General features: G+C 50.1%; 1 protein-coding gene across 6 annotated transcripts in view; it reads right to left on the bottom strand.

Annotated features, from left to right (window-relative positions):
* The window catches only part of PPP1R16B (protein phosphatase 1 regulatory subunit 16B), a 59,694-nt gene extending 33,594 nt beyond the window's left edge, over positions 1–26,100 (bottom strand). The window contains exons 1-4 of one of the 6 annotated variants that reach the window (XM_041478723.1): positions 25,977–26,081; positions 22,510–22,698; positions 17,236–17,358; positions 8,103–8,503 (exon numbers count right to left, since the gene is read on the bottom strand). In XM_041478723.1, coding sequence (XP_041334657.1) covers positions 8,103–8,349 — 247 coding nt within the window. In that variant the 5' untranslated portion in view covers positions 8,350–8,503; positions 17,236–17,358; positions 22,510–22,698; positions 25,977–26,081. Of the gene's footprint in view, positions 1–8,102; positions 8,504–9,863; positions 10,001–17,235; positions 17,359–22,509; positions 22,699–24,996; positions 25,089–25,976 lie in introns of those variants that run through there. The other 5 variants (XM_041478726.1, XM_041478725.1, XM_041478728.1 and 2 more) reach the window with 5 other exon arrangements.
* Positions 26,101–26,603: the final 503 nt, after the last annotated feature.

Raw genomic sequence — 26,603 nt, 5'->3', positions numbered from 1 at the left:
CAGTAAAAAAGTGTAAGGAAGAAATGAAAAAAAAAAAAAAAAAAAAAAAAAAAAAAAAGAGGATAAATAATAAATATAAGCAAGTAGGGAAAAATATGCACAACTGAATGAGAAGCAGGGCTGCTTGCACAGGTAGATGTGCTCTGGTGTTGTGAGATGCCTATAAATACACTAAGATACCTAACTCCACCCTCATTAGCAAGCATTTTAGATACAGTTGATCCTGCCTTGGGGCAGGAGGTGGATTACATGACCTCCTGAGGGCCTCTCAACCTCTATTTTCCATGATTCTAGGAGGGAGAAATCTACACCAGCTGAGCTGAGCTGGCCTCACTCCAGAAAGGCAGGAATTTAAATCTGGAAAAAAAAATAGATTTAATCCACTTTTCAAGTTCTCCTTGACCAGGAGAAAGAGGCAGAAAGCAGAGCCTGCAACCACAGGTTAGAGGCAAGGAAATGCATTTTCAGCTCTACCAGGGCTAAAGCAGCAACATCAGTTTCACCCTGCAAGAAGGATTCACCACCAGAAGTATTCATTTCCCCTCCAACATTCATTTGCAAAGAACAATCAGACACGTGGCTGCAGACCTGTGGTTTTGGTTGTGGGCTGTTGTACAAAATACACTTGAAAACAGAATGATGCTGCAAAAGGCCAGCGAGCTCTCAGGAGCAATCAGGCTCATGTCCCCCATCCCTTGGTGGAACTGGATCAGACCCCACAGCAGGACAGAGCCTTGGCTCTCAGAGCTCACAGCCAAGGACAGAAAGCAGACAAAATTCTCCTCTGGGCTGTGCTGCTTTTCACACAGAAGACACCACAGTCCCCAGCAGAGCTGCTGTTTATTCTCTCTGATTCCTCACTACTAGAGTGGGACAAAATATCAGAATAAATCATGTGAGACTCCATTTTCTTCAGGTGGAAAAGCCTATTTTTTATTCACACAATTCATTTTATGTACTTTTTACAGAACTTGTGTGTAACTGTAATTGGTTAATAGTTTTCTTGCCAATTACTCTATTGGTTAGTAAAAGGTATTTTACTTGTCCATCAAATCTCTCTAGTCTTAAATTGTTTACATATTTCCTTCACTGATTTTTGCAGGATGAATTTAATGTTTATGTAGGTGCTAGCTGTTTTTCACCTAGGAATAGATTGTTATGTTAACGAACTGTTCACACCAAGACTGTTTTCACGTGGGAACTTGCAAAGTACTGGCTGCACTTAGAAGAAATGACAGGCCAGCCATCAATCTAACCGAGCAGGCCTGGTTTTATGAAGCCTTTCTTTGATAATTTTCTACCTGACTGCAACAGCAAAACACACCATGAATCGCAGCACAGGAAACAACACTCACCTGGAAGGCAGCCAGGCAGGCAGGAAACACTGCCCGCAAGAAAAACCCCCATGTCCCATCTCCTGGGGCAAGGGCCTGGCTGGGCTGTAGTGCCAGCCCTTGCCGCTGTCATCCCACTGAGCAGGAGCCAGGTGTGCTGCTCCCAGTGCTGCATCCCAGTGTCCATCCATCCCAGTGCTGCATCCATCCATCCATCCCAGTGCTCCATCCCACTCCATCCATCCATCCATCCCAGTGCTCCATCCCAAGCCATCTCAGTGCTCCATCCCCCTCCATCCATCCCAGTGCTCCATCCCACTCCATCCATCCATCCCAGTGCTCCCCATCCATCCCAGTCCATCCCAGTGCTCCATCCCAGTGCTCCATCCCAAGCCATGCCTTGGCCCCCCTCGTGCACATGGCAGGCAGGAAGGAAACACAAGGACATCCAAGCTGGGAAGTTACAGGCTAGAAAGAGCCACTGACCTATCAGCAAGCAGGAGCAGATTTGGAAGTCCTGGCTTTGACATTTGGCAGCTCTGCAGACAGCAGGAAAGAAGCAGGCATGCCAGGCTGCCTCCACGTCACAGGAAGCAGAGCAGCCAGGACAGGGAAGGGAAAGGTTAAATGGCACTGACTTAGCACCTGTAGGCAGGGACATCTCCAGGCACCTGGTGGAATTAAGGTCCCATTGATAATCTGCCCTGGGCTCACCCAAGTCTGACGTTCCTGCTCTGAGCCCTCCCTGCCGTGATTTGGCCGGGCAGGGCTGCAGAGCAGATGGTGACCTGACATATCCTACCTGCTGCACCTTGCAGCACCACCTGAGCAGGGCCAGCCTCTCCTCACTACTGCCCAGATCTCCTTGGGAGGCAGAACACTCCTCACACACATTAACACCATTAACAACACCGATAAAACAAGGACACTTCCAGTTTGTGTTTGGGTGCACATGCAACCAAGGAGACACTGAGTTTCTCCTCCAAAACACACCATAGCCAAATGCTGGAAGATGATTAAGTGGTTTATGCTACCTCTTGTAAGAAACAAAATCTTGACAACAGTGATTGGCCAATTCCTGTTTGATTAAAAACACCTTAAACCCAAACAGAATTCTTACTGCAGTTTGAATCCAATGTTTATTCATTACTCTATAATCCTATTACAAAATACATCAGAAATATTTTCAGTGGTATCAGAAATGGTGGGAGGCAGCACACCCCTTTTAAAAGCCAGAAAATGAAATGATGTGGAAATGACCGACTTTTGGGAAATAAAACAAGTATTTCTGATCAAACTTTTTTGTTTAAAGAAAAATTGTCAAATGAATTGGTGAAGTTGAGTCCAGATTTGGGGAGGGAGAGGGCCTGATCCCAGGAAAACCTTAGGTGGACTTTCAGTGTTCATTTCAAGACAGGAAAATTGGCATTTGAAGCTCTTACAGACAATTTCCCCACTTGACTGAATTTCAGAGAGTAGGGGGAAAATTTTTAAAAATATTTACTTGTTATGACAACAGAGAAAGTTGCCGATTCAATATTGCTCATGCTCCCAGATGCCTCTAGTTATCTGCCATATGCAAATCACCCCATGTTGGCATCACATCCAAATTGCATGAAAAAGCCAAGTTAAAATGTGGCCAAATACGTGAATCTGCTTTTGGAAGACATACCAACCCCATTAACAAAATTAACAAAATTCATCATTGCCAAGGGCTCCCACACGCAGCTTCCTAAAGAGGACAGCTCTCATTTCCACACCCAGTGAGTTTAAAACTCAAGAAATGCCTTTGTTATTAAAAAGAAACTTTTCATTTCTGACTGAAACCATTACCAAATACCCAGATAGACACTCAGACTGATGGTGATAAGAGATCTTTTCTTTTCAGAGCCCTTCAAAGGGCACAAAACCCAGGGGAAAAACCTTCTCAGACAGATAAATGCACTTACTCACAGACCTGGACACAGGAACCCCACGAAAAAAAGCTTCAGGAGATTAATAATGTGGGTGGAAAATGAAGGCACCTCATAAAGGGTTTGAAGTAACAAGGGAACAGATCACATCAGCTTGGAAAGGTTAAAGAAAGCAATTTATAGACACTAATTAGGGCCTCTTTTAAAAGTGCCTTTGCAAATGACAAGGTTGGGTTTATTCCAGAGGTGCAAAAGGAGCGTGGTGGGAGCTGCTTGGGGATGCTCCCTGAAGGTGCATGAACCATGCTGGGCACACAGGAACAGGAGATTTGGGATGGCACAGAGGGAAGCAGGGGGATGTGTTGATAGGAATAAGTTCCTTTACTCCTCAGGGAAATCTTCCCCACACAGTGAGCTCCAAGCTTATGCCCTCTGCCCTGTCACTGTTTTGCCGAATGCAAGTCCAAGGTCACCAAAGCTGAGTTTTCCTTCACTTTCAGGCTCACCAGCCATGAGGATCTGCACAGTTAAACTCCTGCAGAAGTGCTGCTTTGTGCAACACTCTGGCTCTGATAAGGTTTTGCTTGCAGGATGAAGTGCCAGGAGGTGGGAGCTGAAGGACTCTGCAGTGATGCTGGGAGCAGCGGATGCCTGGGGAGGCAGCTCTCACCCAAGAGCAGGAGAAACCAGGGCACCTCTGGCACTGCTGGAAGGTGAATCAATCCTTGGGGTCTCTACTTCTCTGCTGGCTCCTTGAAGGAGCCCAGCTCACCCTGAAGCCAACGCCAGCACCTGCAGTTTGAGTCATTCAAGCAGGAGCTCCCACCACGAACAGCCCAGGTGTGCAAAGGGAGTTCCAGACAGCAAATGCCACATGTTCGTACAAGCAGACACTTTACCCACCTCTGGGATCTGGGTTTTTTTCAGTTTACAGAACATCAGCTCGTCTCCCCATGCTCTGGGGCTACTTTTAGAAAAGCTCAGTGATGTAGAAAGACCTGGACATGACAGCCCCGGCTGCTTTGGGGCCAAGGTGCTGCCCTGGGAATGGCAGGACCAGCCTCCTCTCCATGGTTTCAGTCCATCACCTCACAGAACAGCCTCAAAGGGCCACAGCCCTCAGCAATTTCTTCTCTTCTCAAACCCTTTGCCATCACTAGAGTAGCTCATAAAGCATTTCTTTATTGCATTATAAAGCAACCCTGCAGCCATCGGAGCAGCCCAGAGGCTGCATCCAGCACCACACCCCTGTAAGCTCTGTGTGGGCTGGGGGTCCTCCCTTTGCACCATTCCCTTTGAAACCAGCTGGGACTGAGCCCAGAGCTGGGTGAGACTGGAGCATATTTCCAAGTACAATGGAGATGGTGTGGGATGCCCCTCCCCAGCATTCCCACAGAGGGGCACGGACCAGGTCCGGTCTGGCAGCTGGGCTCCCACCTCAGACTCACCCATGAGCTGCCTGGAGCTATCCCAGCTTCCCAACCTGAAGGTCCAGGCAGCGCCCTGCAGCCCAGGGACACTGCTGCCCTCAGCCTGGAGTCACTGCCTGTCACCTCGCTGTCCCAGCGTGGCTGCCCGCTCACATCTGCCACCAGAGTGTTTGCAGTGTGCTCCCTGCCCCTCTTCTGTCAGCAGACATCCAAGGGAGCTTTTAATAGCAGCTTGTTTATACACCTGGGATGTTTTGACAGATCTGTTGCAGAAGATGAGAGGAACAAGCAGACAGGAGCCATCACCCCTTGGCAGCTCCTGCCCATGCTGGTGGTCTCCAGGAGCCCCTGCCTTCAGTCCTGCTTGGCCACCACACTGAGACCATGGAGCCACAGAACAGCTGAGCTGGAAAAGCCCTCCAGGATCATCGAGTCCAGCCCTTCTCCCAGCACTGCCAAGGCCACCACGAAGCCATGGCCCCAGGTGCCACATGGATGCATCTTCGAAATCCCTCCAGGGATGGTTACTCAACCACTGCACTGGGCAGCCTGTGCCAGGGCTGGACAACCCTTTGGGTGAAGAAATCTTTCCTAATTACCAATCTAAACCTACCCTGGGGTGCAACTTGAGGCCATTTCCTCTTGCCTTTCACATGCCACCTGGCACACAGTAGCCCTCTCAGTTACACCTGGGCAAGAGGCAGGCAAAGGACAGTGAAAGCAGCACGTCCAGGAGCTCAGGACCCCTGAAGAGCAGGGCTGAGTTCTGCACCCACCAGCTCCATCCCACAGCACTCAACTACCACCTGAGGAGGTGGTCATACACACCACAGCCTCAGACAACACCTGGACAAAGAGCCAACTCAGCACCCAACACCACTTTCTCCTCCCTGATTCCACTGCACAGCACCTACCACCATCCCCTCTCCCACTTTGGGGTGAGAATGATAAAAATAAACAGAGAAGTCACAAGGAATGGAAATGGCACAGGCACCCAGAGGCAGCTCGGAGGTGACACGTGCCAGCTGCGCCCCCAGCTCCAACCTTCCTCACACTGACTTATCAGCATCTTAATCATTTATATTTCACCTCCCCCTCCACATCCCACATGGAAACAAAAGATGATTCATATATCAAAATAATCACCTGGGACCTCCAAAAGCCCACGAGTTTCCACACTTTCTTGATAAAAAATTTTGCACCTGCATTTGACTCTGTCCCCTCCTCCCTTTATACTGGTCCCACACCACAGAGGGGGCAGAGCTGGCACAGAACCTGCCCACACACTACTTTTAGGACTTAAATTAATTGAGGACAAAACAAATTCACTGTAAAATCTTGAGGCATATGAAAAATCCAGCTACTTGGGAAGCACCTGTGTCCTGGGAGTACTGTCCCTTGTCTTCTCCAGAGGGTGGGGACATTGATTTTCTGTCAGCAGGGAAGTGGTTTTGTAACATTTGGGTTTTATCACCAGCATCACATTGGAAAGAGCAGCTGCTGGTTCAAGCCCACAACCTGGGCTTGCCCACAGGAAGAGGTGAACAGGATTATGGTGCCAAAAGAGACCTGCAGTGATGGATTTTCCCTCACAGGAGGAAAAGAGTGAAGCTGGGAGCTGAAAGATCAGCTCTGCAGCTTCAGCAGTGAAGCATCCATGTCCACATGTGGTGCAAGAGCACTGTCCACAGGACCCTGCCACCAGAACACCGGTGTCCCAGCCTGAGCACAGCCCTCAGGGAGCACAGCCACCCTAAACCAGGGCCCCGACCTCAAACACCTGCCTGTGTGTTTGTGGTCAGGACCCTGGCTGACCTGTGTGACCACCATTCCTGCCTCCCTCACAAAATGAGAAAGCATCTGTAGGACAGTGAGGAGCTTTCCTCCTTCCAAACAGCCCAGATCCCAAACCAGAGAGAGCTGAAAGCAAAATTACAAGGCTGGGCCTCTTGCAGACCCATCACACCCCCAGCCACAGCGCTGAGCAGAGGCACCAGTGCCACACTAAAGGAAGATGATGAAACTCATCATCTGTCCCAGAGCTGCCACTGGCTGGGTATGAAACCCAAACCAGAACCTGCCAGCACAGGCAGAGGTGATACAAGTCCCAGAGCTGTCCCCCAGGCAATGCCAGCAGTCACAGCTGGCTTCACTGTTGGAGCCCTCCTAGAAGAGCACAGCAGCTCAGAGTGAGAGACACAGGGCCACTGAGGCAGAGAGCTGGACAGAGCTATGAAACCTCTAAAGCAAGGAAGGAACAAATAAACGCCTGCATTTCCAGGGCATTATCACAGGTCTGCAGTCCCAGGGAGGTCACAAATGCTCAAAGAACCAGAGCCATGGTAGGGCTTGGCAAATGCAGTGACAGTGCCCAGGCAGGGTCACCACTGTCCATGCTCTGTTTCCAAACAGGAGCAAAACACACAAGGACAAGTTACAGTGCAGAAAAGGCTTGCTCAGAAACAGGGACATGACTTTGGGGAGATTCTTCACCAGACAAGACGAGGTCCTTGCCTTCCACCCACGTACCAGGCAAGGACACACTGCCTCACCACCTTCCAGGGTGCTGGAAACTAGAGCAGCATTCTCCAGCAGAGATGCTCAACTGGCCAGGTTTCCTAGCACCCTCCTCTGCCATGCCAAGGGATCAGGAAGATCACACCAATTTTGCTACCTTGCAGAGCACCAACCCCAAAGGCTGCTCCAGCTCTCCTGCAAGAGATATTTTCACTCCTCTGCAGAGAAGCACTCTCTGGCTCCCCAGAGCTCACAGGTTTTCCCCCGTGCTGTGCTGAGGCTAATGGTTATTGACTTTTAGACATATTTTTCCTCCTCCCTTCAGACTTTGTAGCAGAAGCAAAGCACTTTCATCCACTTTGAAATTGCGCAATTAAACCAATTTGGGAACGATTTGCAGGTCTGTTCTTCAGGAAGCACTAAGCAAAGCTGTGCTTCCCAGCATTTTGGGAAAAAATTCATACATTCACCTAGCTCTGAATCCATGCCCTCAAGCAGGGAAAGTGAAGAGATTCACACTGACATGTAAATCCCTGCGACAGACTCCTCTAAAACCACGGAGAGGCACGCCCAGAAGGCAAGGAAGTGTTTCACACCTCCTGTAAGTAGGAAGTGTGAGAAGAAGAGAGATGAAAACTGCCTTCCTTCACCCAAACCTCAGTCACAATTCCTGCCCTATCCTGGCACTCAAGCACCCACTCCCGATGCCAGCCAAGGTAACGCTGGTGTCACACGGGGCTTTGGGGACCTCAGAGCTGCATCAGAGATGGCAATGCTGTAGAGCCCAACACCACACCAAGGGCAGTCCTTGGGTGACAGCACAGATGCCTCTGCACACCACAGAGGGCTTCACACCACCTGGAGCTCTCAGGCAGCCAGACAAAACCTGCCAGGCACCAGTGCCATACCTTCCTCCACGTCATTCCTCAGAGAAGCCTCCAGCAGAGCAACGCTGGCTTCAAAGGACACTTTCTTTCTGTTCACAGCATTTCTCTTCTTTTCATGCTTCCTCTTCTTGTGCTGCATCTCCTTCTCATACTGGGCCCATTTCTTCAGCTGCTGAGCCCTCCGTTTCTGGGCTGCCCGCAGCCTCTCCAGCGTGGGCACCTTGTCCAGCAGCTGCAGCTCGGTCAGCAGGTCCACGTGGGCATCCATGGCTTCTGCCCAGGGAGGGGAAGGGGAGGATGTCCCAGGGGGAAGGGATGTCCCACCACAGCTCCTCTGGATGGCAGCCTCCTGCTGCTATACCAGCATCCTGAGGCTGAGCTGCGGCGGGCCCATGGCAGTCAGGTGAGAAGGTGGTGGGAACCTGAAATGAGGAGAAAAGCAGGAGACATCAGGTGTCATCAAGCACAGGAGTTCAGCCTGCTGGAAAACACCACAGGCAACATCTACCACCTCAAAAGGCAGCAGAGTTAACTGTGCTTTAATTGCTCTAATTGCTTTAATTGTTCTTAGCAGCCTTGGTGATTTCCCCCTTCCCTCACTCCAAACATCCCAGCAAAACCCTCTTGATTAAGCAGAAGTTCCACTGTGCAGCTCGTTCATGTTTATTGCTCACATTTACCCTTTCCTACAATCAGAATAAAGTCTTAAAGAGCAAAGATCTTCCACATGATGGATACCATTTGTCAGACAACTTGGGAACAGTTTGAGCACTGAGACTCCCATCCTTCCCTGGGCTGGTCCTCTCCACCACCCCTGTTCCAGGTGTTCCCACCCGGCAGTCCTGCTCCAATGCACACCAGCAGCCGCCTCCCTGAGGCGTTTCAGTCTGAGCAGCAAGGCACAGCTCAGAGGGCACCAAGCTGCAGTGCCCAGGGCAGTCACAGACACCAGACAGGGCCATTCCAGCACAAACAACCCAGAAGCCAGAGGCTGCACGTGTCTGGGGCTGTCTGGCGGCCCGAGGCCAGGCAGGCTTGCCCAGAGGAACTCTACCCACCAGGAGCATCATCTGTGCTGCTCTGCCTCATCCATCCAGCCCCAGCTGAGGACAGATGGACAGACATGGCTCTGAGGTATTAATAACACTTGAACCATCTCTTAAAAACACGGGGGTTGTGTTCATTTCTCTCTTTCTTCAAGTTATCTCCTCACCGCACACTAAATCACTCTGGTTTGGCTGTTCAGGGTCCACAAGCAATGAGAGCAGTCAAGTTCACAGCTCCTGACCCTTGGTGTGACCACAACAGAAACCTCTGAGCAGGGCTACCCACAGTGACCAACCAGTCACCTGCTGCACAGGAGGAGGAAACAGCCCAGAATTCAAGAGATGTCCAACAGGTGCATTTGAAATAAAGCCAAAATCACAAGCAAACTGAATTTATCCTTTCCAATCAGACCTGTGCAAAGCACATTGAATGGCTCATGCAAAACCCAGGTAAGCAGCAAATAACCAGGTATGAGAGGAGAGCTCATGTGGTTCAGCCAGCTCAGAGGGGACAAAAAAAAAAGAAAGTGTTGATGGGAAAGGGCAACTGAAGAACTGAAGTATTCACAAGCATCTGAGAAAGCCTCAATAAGGCAGCTGAAGCTCAATTCTGCTGCTGCAAAAGAGAGGAATCAACAGCCTTGTCAGCACTAGATGCAGAGAATCTATGGGGAGCGTAGCAGAGGAGAGGCAGCTGGACCCAGCTGAGAGCCATGGTGAGGGTACCAAACCTTACCCATCCAGGTGAGGCAGGAAAAGCCACAGCTCATCCCTGTCAGAGGGTGAAGCAGCCCATGGAGGAGACTCTGAGGGGCAGCAGCCCATCCACCACAGCCCAGGGTATCCTGGCTGAGGCATCCACACCTACTAAACACTGCTCCAGACCTTCCACAGGGCTTTGACCTTACCTATAAATATCTGAGCAGACAGAGCAAGACACGCCATTTCCTCCAACAGATAATTGGTTTGGGAACTGAAAAACAAACAAACTCAGCCAGAGCACACAGGCAGGGCCAGGCAGCTGCTTTATCCAGCAAATGGCCAAGGACAGCTTCAGCAGCACCTGCAAACCTTATTTTGAAGGTTTCAGGATAGACCTGAACAAAAAAAACACCCCTGCTTAATCCCACAAGAATTCAAGAATGCAAAAAAATGCTTTAGTTCCACACACGAACAAACCCAAATCCTTGCAAAGTTTTTCATAAGGGAGCTACTGACTCAAAATTCAAACTCAATTCACTTGCTTAAGATGGAAAATACCAACTTGTGGCTTTAGCACGGCACTGGAAAGCAAGGGAAGGGAGCCATGGCTCCTCCACAGCACTCACAGCTCTCCCTGACCCCTGCCCACAGCCCCCACGGGCTGGGACTTGCCACAATCCCCAGAAACCCCAGAGAAAATGCATGAATGCACTTCCCAAGAAGCTTTTCTTTTGGGACAGACGCATTTCCCCACGCAGGCGCTGGGCTGGAAAGCTCTTCAGCACCTCTGGTGAACTCAGCTCCTGCCCCTGGCAAGCATTCCTGGGGAGTATCTTTGTTGGCAATCTCAGTCTCTGCTGCAGCAGCACAGCCTGCAGATCTGAAGCCCCAGTTACAATACCTCGAAGGAGGGCAGATAAGGGCAGGAAATGCCTCTCGGAATACAGCACAGGCACTCCCACCTCGCTCCTTTTCCAGGCCACTTCTGCCATTGTTTGCTCAGAGATGAACAAATATTTTCCAAAACATACCTGGAGTAGATATGAGGACCTAATTCTGCAGGATTATTAAAGCAGGAAACTTTATTTCAGCATTTCACAAGATAGGCTGGAAGTTTTTGTGTGGGTTTAGGACTGCACCTTGGAAAGTGCAACTTATAAATAAGTAAAGAACAAGTGTGGCTGGGCTTGCCCATGTTTCAGCTTTCCTGCATGCACCTTGTCCTCCAGCAGCTCCTCTGCTCTCACAACAGAGGAAATGAGAGATTCAGGTGGTCTGCAAAGGGGAGTGGAATGGAGAGGGGAGATCCACGGACACCAAGACATGTCTGGAAGTACCAAAGGCCAGCATGTCTCCAATCAGAAAATGAACCTCTAAAGGAGCTAAAAGGTCACCCTGAGAGCTTTTCCTGAAGAGCTCAACTTCTCCCAGACATAATTCCCCCACTCTCACAGACCCCAGAGCACCAGAAAAGACTCTGGCCCCACAGCTCTGGCTGCCTGTTTTCCAGTGACCTGGCTCCTTCCCTGTACCTAAAGAAATGGCACATTGACTTGTGGCACAAACAGGTCAGGCTAACTATAGCACAGGTTCAGGCCCCAGCACTTGTTTACCTGCAAAGTGACACAGAAGTGCCTGTGTGGGTGTCTGTGGCTTGCAAGGCATCACACTTTGGTTTCTGTTTTATTTAAAGAAGCAGAGGGGGCAGGAAGAAAGCACCATCCCTCGTGTGGGACCGAGCTGAGCAGTTTCCATGAGCTCAGCAGAACTGGTGCCACCACGCTGAGCACATCCTGCCACACACACACAGCCCCTGGCCCTGCAGGGACAATGGGGACTATTTTGGGGGCCAAAAGGAAGGCAAGGCACTGGTGCCATCCCCCTCCTCCTGGAACTGCAGCAGGAAAAGGCTCACTCTGACCAGAGATTGGCTCCTGAGAAAGGCAGACAAGTGTTGGCCAACACCACCGTGGGTTTTTTTGGTAAATTTGCATTTCCTGTGTGTTTTGTATCGCCTGACTCAGCCCAAAAGGACTCTCAAGGCAAGGTTACTCACTGTTCATACAAGAAGAGACAGAAGTTCCGTGCAGTGGGAGTTTACCGAGTCAGGGGTTGCAGCTTGTGCCACCAAACCTGTCTGAAGGCGTTTCACAAGCACACACACACTCCTTCCCATTTCACACCTTGACGTTGGCACCTGCATCCCTCAAAGGTCAAAACCAAAGGTACTCATTTCCTCCACCAGCACACACTCAGAGCTACCCCCCTGACCCTCCTACTAAGCATTCAACCAGCAGACAGTTTGCCCTAACACTGCTGAGGCTGGAGCTGGGTCTGTTAAAGCAGCCATGCTGCTGAGTGAGGCTGGAGAGGCTCCTCATCTCCCCACCTGATGATGGAGCTGGAGCTGAGACCTGCAAATCCTCTGTCACATCTTCCCAAGGCAGCAGTTAGAGCACAGCATGACACTGATGCAGAACACAAACACTCACAGAAGTCCTTCACTTAAGTGTCATCAACTGATTTCAGTTTAATTCCACTTTAAAAAAAAAACACAAACCATGGAAGAGCAACCCTTGAATGGTACACTTTGAAGTGAAAGACTGGGGATTTTTTTAAAGCTTTCAGGCAAAGGGAAAACAGGAAGGCCCAGAGCAGCCATTTCTGAAGCTAAGGAGATTGTTTCCATCCTTGGCATTGCTCGTGGTGAGACACCTGCAGGACTGGGCCTGGATGGTCAGGTGAGGTGTCTGCAGCACAAAGTCAAGTCAGTGGATGAGCAGACAGAAATAGCCCTCTCCTCCCCACACCAAGGTAATCTCTCCACTGGAATTGGAAACCAAGCACCAAAGCCTACAGCAGGGATCTGAGGGCATAAGCAGCCAGCAGAGGAGGTGGTGCCTGATTTATTTATTTCATTAACATCAACACCTGCACCATGGCAAGGTGAGCAGTTGCCAAATTCACCCTTTCTGCCCACTGCAAGAACCAAGCCCCATCTGTGTGTTCCTGTCCCTCAAAATGCAAGGTGACCAGCCCATGGCAGCCCTGCTGAACCCCTCCTCTGGCAGCAGGCACCAAGGAAGAACCCACAGCCTTTTCCTTTGGCCATCACCTTCAGCACTGTCCCTGCTTAGGGACACAGGCCAGCCAAAGTTGTGTGTCCTGCTTGGGTGCTCCTGCTGCTGGCCAGGATCTTCCCAGGGTCTGGAGGAAGCAGCAGAGCAGCTCTTCACCCCTTGGTTCCCAATGAGGCACAAGAACCCAAAAGCCAAACACAGCCAGAAAGCCACTGAGAGAAGGAGGAGACAGCCCAAGGATCAGGCAGGAGCAGAGGAACAGCAGGGACAGGCAGGCACAGGAGCTCAGCCACCCCCAGGGAGGACAAGGTGGGGCTCAGGGATGCGTCCTGGGGCTGAGCACACACAAGGAGCTCAGGTCCTGTCCCTCCTTCCCACAGCCCAGCCTGGCTGGGAAGGGCAGCAGTGTCCCTCTCCCGCCCTTCCCAGCGGAACACTCTCCAGGTCATTTCCTGAGTCACATCTCACAGAGCAAGGACCCACAGCAGCTCTGCCCAGGCACTCCCCACCCCACACACACGTGAGCTGCTCTCATCTGCTGCACCTCCAGAGGATGGGAAACAAACCCCTCTCCTGCCCTGCTGATGGGAACAGGAGCCCTGTGCTGGACAGGAGCTCCTGGGGTTAGTGTGGTTTACCTGTTTAATTCGTAGAGAGTGCATCAAATCAAGAGGGTCCTTCATGCTTAGAGCACCACAGCCTAAAACTGTTTTTTATGAAACTGCCTCTGTAACTTCCTGCCTTCTGGGAAAACATTTCATTGGAGCACCATCAATAAGGACACTGCACTGAGCCCCACTGCCACAGCCTCACACCCTCTGGGACCTGGCCAGAGGGGGGGACACCAACAGTGACCACATGGCAAACTGGGAAGGGGACTTCAAATCACAAGATCTATTCCTCCATGGAATCACAGCCCCAAAACACTCATTTTCACCTGCAATGCCACAGGACACAGTCCCATTTCCTACAGAGCCATGTTTCCAGCCTCCTGAAGGCTCTCCTATTTTCCTGAAGCCTAAATGTTTATTTCTCCACATCACCCTGCCAGGCAGGTTGTACCATCCCCCTTGCCTGGGTCTCTGCATGGTGTGACACAGGTGGGCACTGACACTGTCTCCTCTGGCCATCAGGGCTGGTGGCAAGGCTGAAACATGCCCACAGCCCAAGGCAGCACATCAAACAACAGCTGGACACACACCTCAGCCAGCACCCTCACAATAATCTGCACCAAACCCTTCTCCAGAGCTCAAGAGCATCCACAGGTGAGCAGATGAACACAGATCAAAGTCACTGGCATCTCTCTGGGCAGTAAAGTCACTGCAAGAGCCATATCACCACCTCAGGATTGTCATTTCTAGCCCTGTGCTCCTGCCACAAGGTGTTGGTGGAACCTACAAGCCCCTCAGTGCTACTGTGAGAGCTCTGGCTATTGCCTCTGGTGGCAAATTCTTCTTGCACACTGTGTGATTCTCTCTGTGTTGTGCTGTGAGCCCCACAGCACCCACAGGTTAACCACACGGAGGAGTGAAAATTATGAAAACTGTTGCTGCCTGATTTAATTTCACTGGTATCTTAGAAGTAAACAGCTCCTTTCCTCACTCAGGGCTTCAGCTACCCTTTAAGCAGCAGATGCTCAGCACTACCAGAAGAATGGTTCCTCCTGAAGGAATGACAAGGAAAGTGACAGGAAACATCACTTAAAACATATATAAATATATAAATAAATAAATAAATAAATATGTGTGTGTGTGTATATATATATAAAAATATATATGTATTTCAGCCAGGACCCCTTAGGCATAAATATATATATATATATATATTTCAGCCAGGACCCCTTAGGGAACACAACTCCTACATCTGCCCTGGAGTGCTAGTGGGGAAGAGCAGGTACAGAAATATTCTGGGTGAGAGATCTCATCAGAAATTAGGAGAGATTCTTGGCTTTCCCACAGGTTTCTTGTATGCAAAGTAAGTAACTTAATCTGTGCCCCAATTACCTTCTTAAAGTGAAGATACTGTTTTACCATCTGCAGCAAAGGAACTTTCATCGCTGCCTGCTGCAAATGTGGTGAAGGTTCATCATTGTAAAATATTTTTCTAGCTCGATGGAAAGCTCAAAATTTCAAGCTAAATTCTGCTCCAGAGAATTAAAAAGATTTTCGTTTGGCTGCTTTATCTCTAATTCCAGATAATCTCTCTGTCTTCAGTGAGCTCCTTCCCAGCAGAGGGAATAAAATACAAGCAAAAAGAAAAAAAGTGAAGCAGAAAGTAAAAAAAAATCTCTTTGGAGCCAACACTGGTAATAGAAAATTTTAAGTGCCTCTTTCTGTTCTCCTCCCAACTGTTCCACTCCTAACAATACTGGCAGTTGTTTGAGGAAAGCCCCTCAGTATTTTCACTATATATTTCCTGTAAACACCCAACACAGCACAATATACATTCTTTTTCCTATCAATATTTCAGCATAGGCTTCCTTAAAAAATAAAAAAAATAATAAATTTTAAAACCCCTTCTGTCCAAGCAGTCCTCCCCCAGATCAGGGTGCAGTGAGGAGCAGCCCAGACCTGGTGCCCAGACACAGAGGGCTGAGAGCTCTGCCGGGGGGCTCAGCAGGGCAGGGCTTTGAGCACAGCTCACCCACAGGATTTAGGAGCAAGCCAGAGCATTAAAGCTAAACCAGCTCAGACCTCACTTCTCTCCACGTGGCTCCTGAGCAGAGCAGCTCCTGGAGCCCCGCTCCAACCAAGGCAGCAGGACCTGGGGGTGTTTAAAAACCTTCCTCTAAAAGCTCTGCAGAGCAAATGCAGCCTTCTGCTCTGCTCCTCACAGCCCCTCAGAGCTGTGAGACATGAGTAATGGAATGGTTGACTCTCACAATTAAAGGGCAAATATTATGTATATGTTAAGAGAAGTTTTATAGATTTATAGATATGTTTCACCCCCCTCCCTTGCGTTGTTATCAGGGGGTGGCCTGGGACATTTAGGAGGGCTGGCTTGTTGTTATGGCAACACCTGAACTCCAGTCAAGGTGTAGGAGATGTCCACCACTGGGCAGTGAAGGAGGAGTCAACGGACAGAAATTTGGGAAGAGCTAAAGGCAGAACATCCATTTTTTGGATGAGCACATGGTGGGAAAAATCCTGTAATATTTTCTCTATTCAGTCTTCTGTTGTATTTTTGACAAGGTTTTAATAAACATTCTAAATTTTTTGAAAGTGAGTACCATTTCTCACACACCTTTCTGCATTAAGCTGCCCTTGCCTGGGGGTATTTTCAAAACTAGAACTTCCACGTGGATGGTTTTCCTACTCACTAATAGCTGGGGGTTTCTTCTCCCCTCTCTATTTTTATTCCCCATCATCTTCCTCACCAGCCAAGCTCCACTCTCACTGGCTCTTCCTCCACATCCATGGGCAGAATGGGCTTTTCCAGCCCCAGTCTGAGATGTAGCTCTAGTCCAGGCACTGGGAACAACTTGAAGGATGCACTGCAGCTGTAAAAACTGCTCAGCCCCCTTGTACTCCCCAAGGGGGACACCTGGGGTTCCCTTCTGCTTTCAGGTCTACCAGTGAATCAGTAAAAACAGACACCCTGGGCTCTGGGCTATGAAATTCCACAAGGAGAAGGGAAGGGGGCATTTCTGCCAGCTTGAACTTGAAAACCTTAATGGCAATTTTGAGTCGAGTTAAAAATCAGAAAGTTCAGGGCTCAATTTCAACTCCAGCAGAACAAGGCACTCCCCTTTAACCCAGTGCCACAGAGACACCCCACTCAACAGCACTCACTAATTGTCCTGATTGCTTTTCTCCCTGAGCTGAGGGCCGAGCACATGGAACCAGGAGCAGAGCTCTCCCCTCTGACTGTGCCCCAGACAGCACAGGCGGCTCCAGGGAAGATGATGCTCGAAGACAAGGAAATTTTATTCCTTCAAGAATGCAGCACACACCACTCCCCTCTCCCCTTTGCTCCCCTTAGCAGAAAAGTGTCTGCTAACAAAATTTATCTGCAGCATCAGAGGAGCAGCAGGATCCCTGCCCTTAGGCAAAGAAGGAAGGATCAGAATGGGATTTCTGTGCAAACATGAAGCGAATCCCAACTTCCCCCGCACGAGAGCAGCCCCATCCTCTGAGCCAGGCAGTTAAATATTCAAGGAAAGGCATGCAGCAGCTCCGATTATGTGGAACAAAAATTAATTGAGGGCATAAGTCTCCGATTGGGCTCTCAATTCCTCTTTTCCACAGCACATTATATGGCAGTGGGGATTGCAATGCAGACACCTGCAGAGAAAGCAGCCCGACCCATCTGTGACAGTGATATTACCTCTTTTTATTTGTTTTTCTGGTTAGAGCTTCCATTTTTTATCAACCCTGCCACAGACAGATGTGTGGAGGCTTCCAAAACTGCATCGTTCTTCCTGACATTTTCAGCTACACATTGAGAGATCTGTAATTTGGAAAACAACAATTTTCCCTCAAAACAGGCTTGAAAATAAGACATGGGGAAAATTTAAGAAAAAAAAGCAAACCCCAAGCTAATTTCCAACAGAATCTCAAAAACACCACTGGAAGAGCCCACACCCTTCCCTCAAGATATAAATTACAACCCTATTCACACCCGCACCCCACTCTTTTTAACAGAAATCCTTCCATTGTTTAAAGCCATTTACACATATTTTGGCCCACGGAACAAAAATAATCCTAGGAACAGCCCTATTCTGGCACAGCAACAAGCTAGATAAGTGCCTGGATTTTCCATTTGCAGCTCCTGGGCACCTCAGGCCGTGCCAGTGGGATGTGCCAGCAGCAGGGCTCTTGCAGGGTCCCTATGGACAGGGACATGCCTTTTCCTGGGAATTCCCACTCCAGGCATCCCACCTGCCCCCATGCAGATGTGCACCCCCAGGGCTGTGCCTTCTTACAGGGAGTTACCATCCAGTGGGACTGCATTCCTCAATTTTTATTGATTTTCTGGGGTTTTTTGCCACCAAAAGGAAGTCCTGCCTTGCTGGTCCCTTTCCAAGGCAAAGGTGTGATTCTGTCAGCTTTATGGCACCACGATGACAAAGCCAGTGATTGGCAGAATCTAAAAGCGTTTGCTACACACCTGACAGGAGGAATATTGATTTTGTGGGAGATTTATGAGAGGATTCTCTTCCCAACCATCTGATCCATCCATTTTAAACAGCGGTTGCATTTAATTACCACTAACAAAATGCTTTCAACTCTAAAGCTTATGGACATTATTGAGCACATCTATAACAATTCCAATAATCCTCAAAAGGTCTTAACAAAGTAAGATACAAAGACGCCCTCTGACCCATCCTGCATCCATCAGGGAGCCCGTAGAGCTGCTCAGGATAGTGTTATCCTCCTGCCTCTGCTGAGCAGGGACCAGCAGGGTGCCCACAGGCTCTGCTGGGAGAGTAAAGAGGTGAGACTTTGGGGAAAATTAATCATCCCTGTGACAGTGCGGGATGCTTTGTTCCAGACAGCTCAAACATCTGGATTTGTTGTCTAGGATTTAGCCCTCATACCTTGGTAAACTCCATGATGACTTCTTGACCTGCTAAACCACGCATGTGTCACCAAAAAATTCATCCTCCAGTTCCCCCAGATTCTGCAGGTCAAGGTTAGCCCCCAGCGTGCAAGAAGGGGGCCCTGAGGCTGCTGATCCAACACTGACAGACCAGGTCAGGCCCCCTGCAGCACCCTATAGCTGCTGTAGGGTACCAGGGCCAGCCCACTCACTGCAGCACCCACCATCAGCACGCCTGGACCAGGGCAACCCAGGCTGTGCTCCCTGAAAGCCTGCAGGAATATTACAAGAGCATCTTCTAGAAAGTGGAACCACAATACTTGAAGAGGACAAAGGCTCCTTAAGATGCAGATGAGCAGAAAGCTGCACGGGAAAAGCAGCACCGCCTCGCACTTCCACCTCTGCCCGCCGCGCTCCAGAGGAACTCGCCTTATCTCACATGCAAGCCATGAGATTGAAACGAAATGTTTTGCTAGCAGAATGCTAACAAATGTTAGCACAGCTCTCTGCGGTGCCAACATCGCCAGTTTCAGTCTGAAATCAGACTCTGGGAGCAGCTTGCCACTGCCTTGCTTGCGAGGCAGATTTTCTGTTTCTGAAGAACCTTATTTTTAGGCGCAGCTATCAACCCGCACGTCACCATACGTGCCCTACTTTCTGTGCTTTCTGCATCTCCTCTTGGCCACAGGCAGGGTGGCTGTTGGCTTGACTTGCTGCTCTGACAATACAATTGCTCTGACATCTAGTTTAATCAAATAATTACCACTTACCACTTTGAAAATAGGATTTCTGATACTTTAGATTAACTTGACTCATGAGCATGGAACCAGAATTGCTGGTACAGCTCTCCTCCTCACCAGTCCAGTTCTTACTTTGCTTCTGCCATTTCTGGGATTACCAGCACAAGGGCTCTGCTGCCACAGACCAAGGAGAACCAAGGAAAACCTTAGAAAACCTCAGCCACTGATGAGCCCAACGTTCAGCCATTCTTCCCTGCTGTCCCAATGTGCAAACAGTCAGACCTGTCCAGGAGAGACTCTTCCCAAAGATATCAAGATTTAGGGCCTCAGCTGGGAAGAATGGCTGCTCTTAGGGAAGACTTTCTGGAGGGTTTCCTGGGCAGAGGTGCCAAACCTGCCATTCGGTAGGTACCTCACTTGAATGTTTGTTCTGAGAAGAAATGTTCTTTGGATGGCAGAAAAACCAGTGCAGAAGTCAAATTCAGGTAACAGGGGCACCTTAAAGCCTGAAATCTGATCTGATCCAGCAGATGGTGGGGATAACCCTTCTACATCCCACTGACAGCCCTGCAGCCCTGCTCCCACCCACTGCTTTGGGGGGTTAAGCAGAGCCCACCCAGTACAAAACCCACTTAACTTCACAGAGCAGATGAACCCTTGCTCGAGACCTCACTAGTAAAAAGCCAAGTCCTATACAAATCCCTACATCTCAGCTTAGCCCCACCAAGGAGAGAAAAGGAAGGTACTACTGGACACCTCACTGCCAGCACAGGGCCCTTCTGCCTTCCTTCATCTTTCTCCTTAGAGGGGTATTTGACCTTTGAGCTGCTGTGCCAGTCATCAAGCAGAATCTGTGCCCATGAAAAGCTGCCAAACTCCAAAATCACCACGTGGAGCACCTTAGAGTGATGCCTGATACTTAGGGTTTTCCCATATGGATCATTAAGAATGCCATAACATCATATGGAGTAGCTGGGATAAAATTAAGGCAGCTGGTCCTGATGAATGAAGCTGTGCATCTCCATCCTTCCCTCTTAGGCTGGCCTCCCGCCTCTCTTCCAGAAATACACAGCCTGCAACTCCTGCCCCTCCCAGCTCAAGGGCAGAGCAGCAAGACACAGCAGACCCTCACCTACAAGAGCAAACTCACAGGGAAGGTCTCTTGGCAACTCAGGGCAAGAGAAAAGGAGGGGGGAGTTGCTGCCAGCTTGTTTGTGTGCACTTAGGGTGGCATTCCCAACCCTGTAATTGTTGCATAATGAATTTAGCAATGGAGTTCAAGAGCTATGAATCATTCAGGCCAAGAAAGCATGAGTCAGCCCCCGAAGAATCAGGAGATGTTAAAATTACATACATTTAACTTGAGCTTGACAAATCCAGGGGAGCAATGTCCAGCGCAACTCAAACCATCATGCCAACATCCTCACTGCTCCTCCTGATGGACATGAGACCAGAGCAGCACCAGAGCAAAGCCTTTGGCCACTGCAAATAATTTACCCCTAGCCAGCCCAAGTTATCAGCCCCAGCTCTGAAAAACCACCTGATGCTGCTTCTTAGCTGCTGCTCACACTGACTCACTGAGAAAGGTGGTGAGCCTGAGAAAAGCTCTTTGCACAATCCTGACAGGGACTGAGCACTCGGGATGCTCATTTCACTGAGTGTGACCTGCTCCGGAGCTGGATGGGGACAGGGGAGGACAGCAGAGGTGGCTGTGGGAGTGGCAGTCAGGGTGTTGGAGCAAAGCACAGAGCTGGGGTGGGAAAGGAGCACAGCTCTCTGTGGGGGATTGAGAATGAAACAGGGCAGATTAACAACAGAGAAGGATGCCTGAATTTAGGAGTGTGTGTGAATGCAGGGAGACCTCAGGAAAAAGAAGGTGTTTTCCTGGCTCTGGTGGGGACCCTGCTTAAGCCATGCCCTGTATTTTGCATTTACAGGGCCTGCATATATGGAAGGAAAGTTATCTTGAAGTGAGATAGGGCGCAAATTCAAAGCAGAACAACTATTCTGGGTTAACTCCCAAGGTGGCTTCTTATTCTAGAGTGGCAGTACCTTTTTCTAGTTTAATTCACTGTAAAAATAGATTAGGCCAATGGTTCTCATCTGCAAGGCCATGGCAGCTGGCCTGCTGCTTTTAGAGCATCCTTAATTGGAGCCTGGCTATGGGGACACGGGGGGCTCTGGGATGCAGATGTGGTACTCTCAATTTGGGAACATCATATGAACTTCAATCAGGAGAAAAGCAACCACCTGCAGGAGTGTCTGCACAGCCACAGGGCTGTCCCTCAGCAGGTGCACGGGACACACAAGGCAGGGGACAGAGCCTGCAGTGCTCCCTGCCCACCATAACCAAACAGCACTACAGCACACCCACGGCCTGCCCTTTATAGCACCCCAAGGCCTCCTTGGAAAGCCATTTTTGTTTGAGGTTCCTTTGAATGTACCATTTATCAAGCTTCCATTTAGCCCCGTTAATCACAGCCTATCAAGCTCTTTCAAATGCAAACACGGAAATGTACCCAGCACTGCACTTCTCCCGTTTATCCTTCTCCTGCTGGAATTATGGAGGGCTACAAAGCAGGAATGCCAACCCACCTGTCTCATGCTTTTCAACCACTTCCCTTGGGATGAAATCAGCTGACTATTCTGGAAAAAAAACAGACTGATCTCTTTCCCTGCCAGCTAGTAACATTCAAGGAGAGCAAACAATGTGTTGTGCAGGAGAAAGAGCATCCCTGTGAAAGTCAAGGGGAGAGGCAGATGGGCGGCTCCAGCAGCTCAGCACCTGCATCAGCACATGGACGCTGCCTCTGGAAGCAGGGACAGCCAAGCCAGCTTTGTCAAAGGCTGTGTATTTGTGTATTTCCTAGCTGGGCCTCTAGAGCCAGAGATCTCACAGCTCACTTAATCCCCGTCAAACGATACACCATTTTTTTTGCTTTGTTTGGGTATTAAGGCTTAGCCTTCCTCAAGCTATTCATTCTTGTTCCTCAGTGCCTACGTGGCTGTTAACCCCAGTGCTGACACGCTTCTGAGAGCTGCAAGGAGAAGCTGTGTCAGGAAGGGCCACATCACTCTGCAGGTGTCGTTTGTCCCAGACAGCAGCGCCAGTCCTGACTCAGTCCCGTGTCAGCAGCCTCACTGACAAACCCTTGCCCACTGCCGTGAGAGCAGGGGTGTTGCATTCACTCCTCTCACCTCTCCAAGTCTGACAGCTTTTCTGCTGCTCTTTGCTTAGGCCAAGCCCAGCACTGCCCAGCAAAGTGGGAACTGTCCTGATTTCAGGGGTGAGGTGCAGGCGATTCCCACCCAGCATTACCTGCTCCTGGTGCTGCTGCCGTGACCAAGCACCCCGTGCTCCACGCTGAGCAGGGCCTGACCTAGGAGTGGGCTTTGCCTTAATCAGAGCTGGACTCAGCTTGCTGCTGGTACCACCCTGCATCTCCACCCAGCCAGCAAAGCACCCGGGCTCCACTGTCCTTTCGGGAGCATCACCTTCAGAGAAAACCTGTAAAAATATAGTATCTCTCCATATATAAAGAAAAAACAAGTTGGACAGTAAAAAGTGACAGTCCACAACTGGGCATGCCCTAAACAAGGCTCTGGCAAGCAGCAGAGCTGGTGTGGGCCAGCAGCAGAGCAGGGCTGTGGATGTGAATGTGCAAGGGAGCGCTCGGGAAGGAGACAAGGAGAGACAGGCAGATTAATAGAAGACGACAGATTTCTAGTAAGATTGTGATAAGCCTCTTGAAACTTCGCTAAAGGATGAGCCAGCTGGCAAGACCATCCTAGGAGGTGGTGTAAATCGACAAACAGCCTTGCAAAAGCCACCAGCTGACCCCTTTCACACATCCCAGCTCATTCCTGCAGCTGCTTAAGCAAGGAAAGCTGAACAGGCCACACCTGGATGCTTCTACCCCGGCAGTCACTCCCAATTCCAGCTCTCCTTGCAGAGAAGCCACTGGCCCTGAACAGTTTAGAACAAGCAGCGAGGTCGGGCTGACCGCAGCACCGGCACAGCTCGCTGCCCTGCTCTCCTCATCCCAGCTGGCCACCAGCACGTTTCACTGCCCACGAGGGGTTAACCCCGACCCGTGTCCCCAGCGTCGGGCCAGGAAGCTGCCAGGCATCTTTGGGAAGTGGCACACGGCTCCTGGAAAGGGCTCTGCCAAAGCAAGGGAGGGAATGGCAAGGTGATGAGCGGGGCCCCTGCATTATGCTTTGCTTTCCTTCCTAAATTCAGCTCTGCTGGGATCCCCCCAGAGGCAAGTCCTCCAAAAACATCACACCCCAGTGAGCAGGCTTACCCTCTGAGGAGGAAGAGGAGAGGGCTATTCACTAGCTTCAAGAGTTAAGATTTTTATCCTTCAAAGGATAATACCTTCAAAACCTGCTGGAGGTGGAGTGGACACCACACCCAGGTATGGCCAAAAGAAGGAGCTCACTGTGTCCCCTTGCCAGTGCCACAACAAAACCCTGTCACTGTTTGAAACTGGAACTTTCACCTGGAGCATCTTCCTCAGGATAATGAACAGCAGCAGCCAAGTTTATTTGGTATCAGGCAAGTTTTTCTTCTTAGGCCAATTAGCTGCTGATATAATTTGCCCACCGAGGTCACTGAATCATCATTTAGCAGTTTCAAAGGAGATGAGATGAACTGCAGGCCAATTTCCCCCCTCCAGCTCAATGAGTGATTCAAAATGCAGTTAATGATAGTGGCTCATAAGTATCTGGCAGAGGATTTGAGAGAGCAATTTATTGCCCAAAAAGAGGTTGATCTCTTTCAGCCAAAGCAGCTCAGCTGGTGAAGATGCAGGATCTGATTTTGCCACCTTACTTGACAGTTGTTAAATACTTAAGAGCTGCTAAACTCAAGTCAGACACAAGTAAAAGGAAAAGGGAGAAGACCTAAAATTAAGGTAAGGAGGGTCACAGTTAAAACCCACTTTGTCACCAGTGGGCAAGAGACCTTTTAAGGATGGGGAAAGGAACCTAGTAATAACCAACAAGACTTTCAGCACAAATCCTGCATTTTTGTGAGTTTATATAAGATAAAAATGAGACACCCCCTCATCCACAAAAGCTTCATTATTTGTCAACCTCAGGCTTCGTAACCAGTAAACACTGGTTGATGTTTTTCTTCTTGCTGGATGAAATGTGCCTAGAGGCAACAGGCATTTTATAAATTATTAAACCAAGGGAAAATAAGGTTCCAACAAAGTGACTGCAGAAGCAATGCAGAAGCACCGAGGAGCTGGTACAATTGGTACCAGCACATTGACACAGAGTCATTTTTCCTGCAACAACTGACTCAACAACAAGACATTGTTAGAAATGCACATCCTGGACATGTGGTCTTGATAGCAAAAAGAAGATGTGGTATCTCAGCATTTCATCACATCCATCACACATATCTGAAGTTCAACACTTTAAACCTTATTTTTCTTATTAAATAGTCACTTATGTTTTCCAGTCAGAGGGATAATTAGCTTTTTTTTTTTTTCCAATTCCAACCTCATGAGAGATCTCAGGACACAAAGCAAAACCCATGAAAATACTGTAATAAAGAGTATTTTAATATCATCTGCAGTTTTTTATCCAACCCTTAGCATTGAGAAGGAAAGGACGGAAAAAACATGAATGAAAAAAGGTATAAAGGTATTCTTCACTATCAGGGTTTAATACATTACATCTTTCACAACAAACACAATCCTCCTCCAGACTAAGTTCTGTTCCAGCCAGAAAAAACCCTTCTGCTTTCTGCCATCACAGCACTTGGCCCTTCCATCTGTGAAAAACCACTTACCAGTAATGGCAGGGCTCAGGACAGCAGGTCAGGGGAGGCTGGGTCAAGGTGACAGCGAGGGCAGCCCCGGCAGCCGCTGCTCCCGAGGTTCCCTGAGGGTTTGTTAGGGAACAGGAGGGCTCAGAGGTGGGTTTGGATTTGATTTTGGGTTTTTTCCCGGGTTTGTGAATCCTCTCCTTTCTCTGACAATTTGTGAAAAGCCACTTTTGCAGCTACTACTCTACTGCAGCTTGAAGCATCTTCCTCCTCCTCCTCGAGCGGTTTTCACCGTGCAGAACAGATCTTTTCACGATAAGCAAGTAGAGAGATAAACCAGAACTTGGTGGCTTGTCTGTCCACCAAAAGCATCTCTACCACCACTGCCACCTCAGGCCCTGGAGCTGGAGAAGGGGCAGAAGTTCAGACTGAAGTTCCCCGGGTCTGCCACAGCCTGAAGGAAACTGTCCCCAAAAACCCTTCACCTCACCCAGAAACCGGCACTTGCAACCCCGATGCCAATTTCAACAATTACTGTTGCTTGTATTTATGCTACCTCGAGTAAATTTCTTCCACACCCCTTTCGTGCCGTAAGGGAGAGGAATTCTACATGCACCGAGCAAATCCCACCCACGAACAGCGCGGAACATCCCCATCCACAGCGCTCGGTGACCCGCGGCACGAACACCGCCTCAACCCGAGCGACAAAAGCTCCGCGGAGCCAGAGCTGCCCCGAGAGGCGGAACCGCGTTCTCTTCCATGTGCCACGGAAGGTGGCCGGGCTGAGCCGTGCCGGGCTGAGCCGTGCCGGGCTGCCCGAGGAAGGCAGAGGCTGCACAGCCCGCTCCGGGCTGGAGTTACCCAAACTCCGCCGTGACTGCGGCGGGGACCGCACCCGCCCGCGGCACCCTCGCAGCATCCCCCGGGCCGGGCCGGGCCGGGCCGAGCCGGGCCAGCCCCATCCCCGCTGCTCGCCCCCCGCACGGCCCCGGCCCCGCACTCACCGCGGAGCTCCGCGCAGCGGGCCCGGCGCCGCGCTCCCGCAGCACAGCAGGCGCAGGGAAGCGGAGGGAGGCAGCGGCGCCGCGCAGACCCGCTCGCCGCCCGCCTCCGGCCCCGGTTGCGGCCGCAGCTCCGCCCCGAGGCGGGGCCGGGGCCGGAGGCGGGCGGGGAGCGGCGCCCGCCCCGCAGGTGAAGGCGCGGAGCATCCCCGGGGATGCTGCGGGAGCGGCCGCTGCGGGCTCCGGGCAGCGAGGGTTCGTCCGCATGGGGCGGGCGGGGCGGTTTCTGTCGCCGGGAGGGGTAATTAGGATAAGTAAATATTTTTTTAAAATCTCTTTGAATTTCGATGGAAGGTTGCGCCCCTGCCTGCCCGCCCAGCTGCCTATGGACGTGATTTACCCCGACTTTTGGTTTAGCACAAGGTGAGGGATGCTGCTGCCCCCACTGAGGCTGGAAGGTGGATATGTGGTTTAGAAACTGTTTTGCCAGGGGTTTTGGCATAAATATCTGAGCCCGGCAGCAGGGTCCTATTTGCCACAGAGTGATTTGGTGTAAGGGATGGGGTCCCAGAAAATTTTTTAGGAGGAACCAAAATCTCCCCCAATGCAGTGTAACATTGCTTTAAACAC

This window comes from Pyrgilauda ruficollis, unplaced genomic scaffold, assembly GCF_017590135.1.
Source record: "Pyrgilauda ruficollis isolate IOZ18807 unplaced genomic scaffold, ASM1759013v1 scaffold46, whole genome shotgun sequence".
NCBI classification, from domain to species: domain Eukaryota; kingdom Metazoa; phylum Chordata; class Aves; order Passeriformes; family Passeridae; genus Pyrgilauda; species Pyrgilauda ruficollis.
Note: the sequence above shows the minus strand (reverse complement) of the source record. Positions and strands in the feature narration are given on the sequence as shown.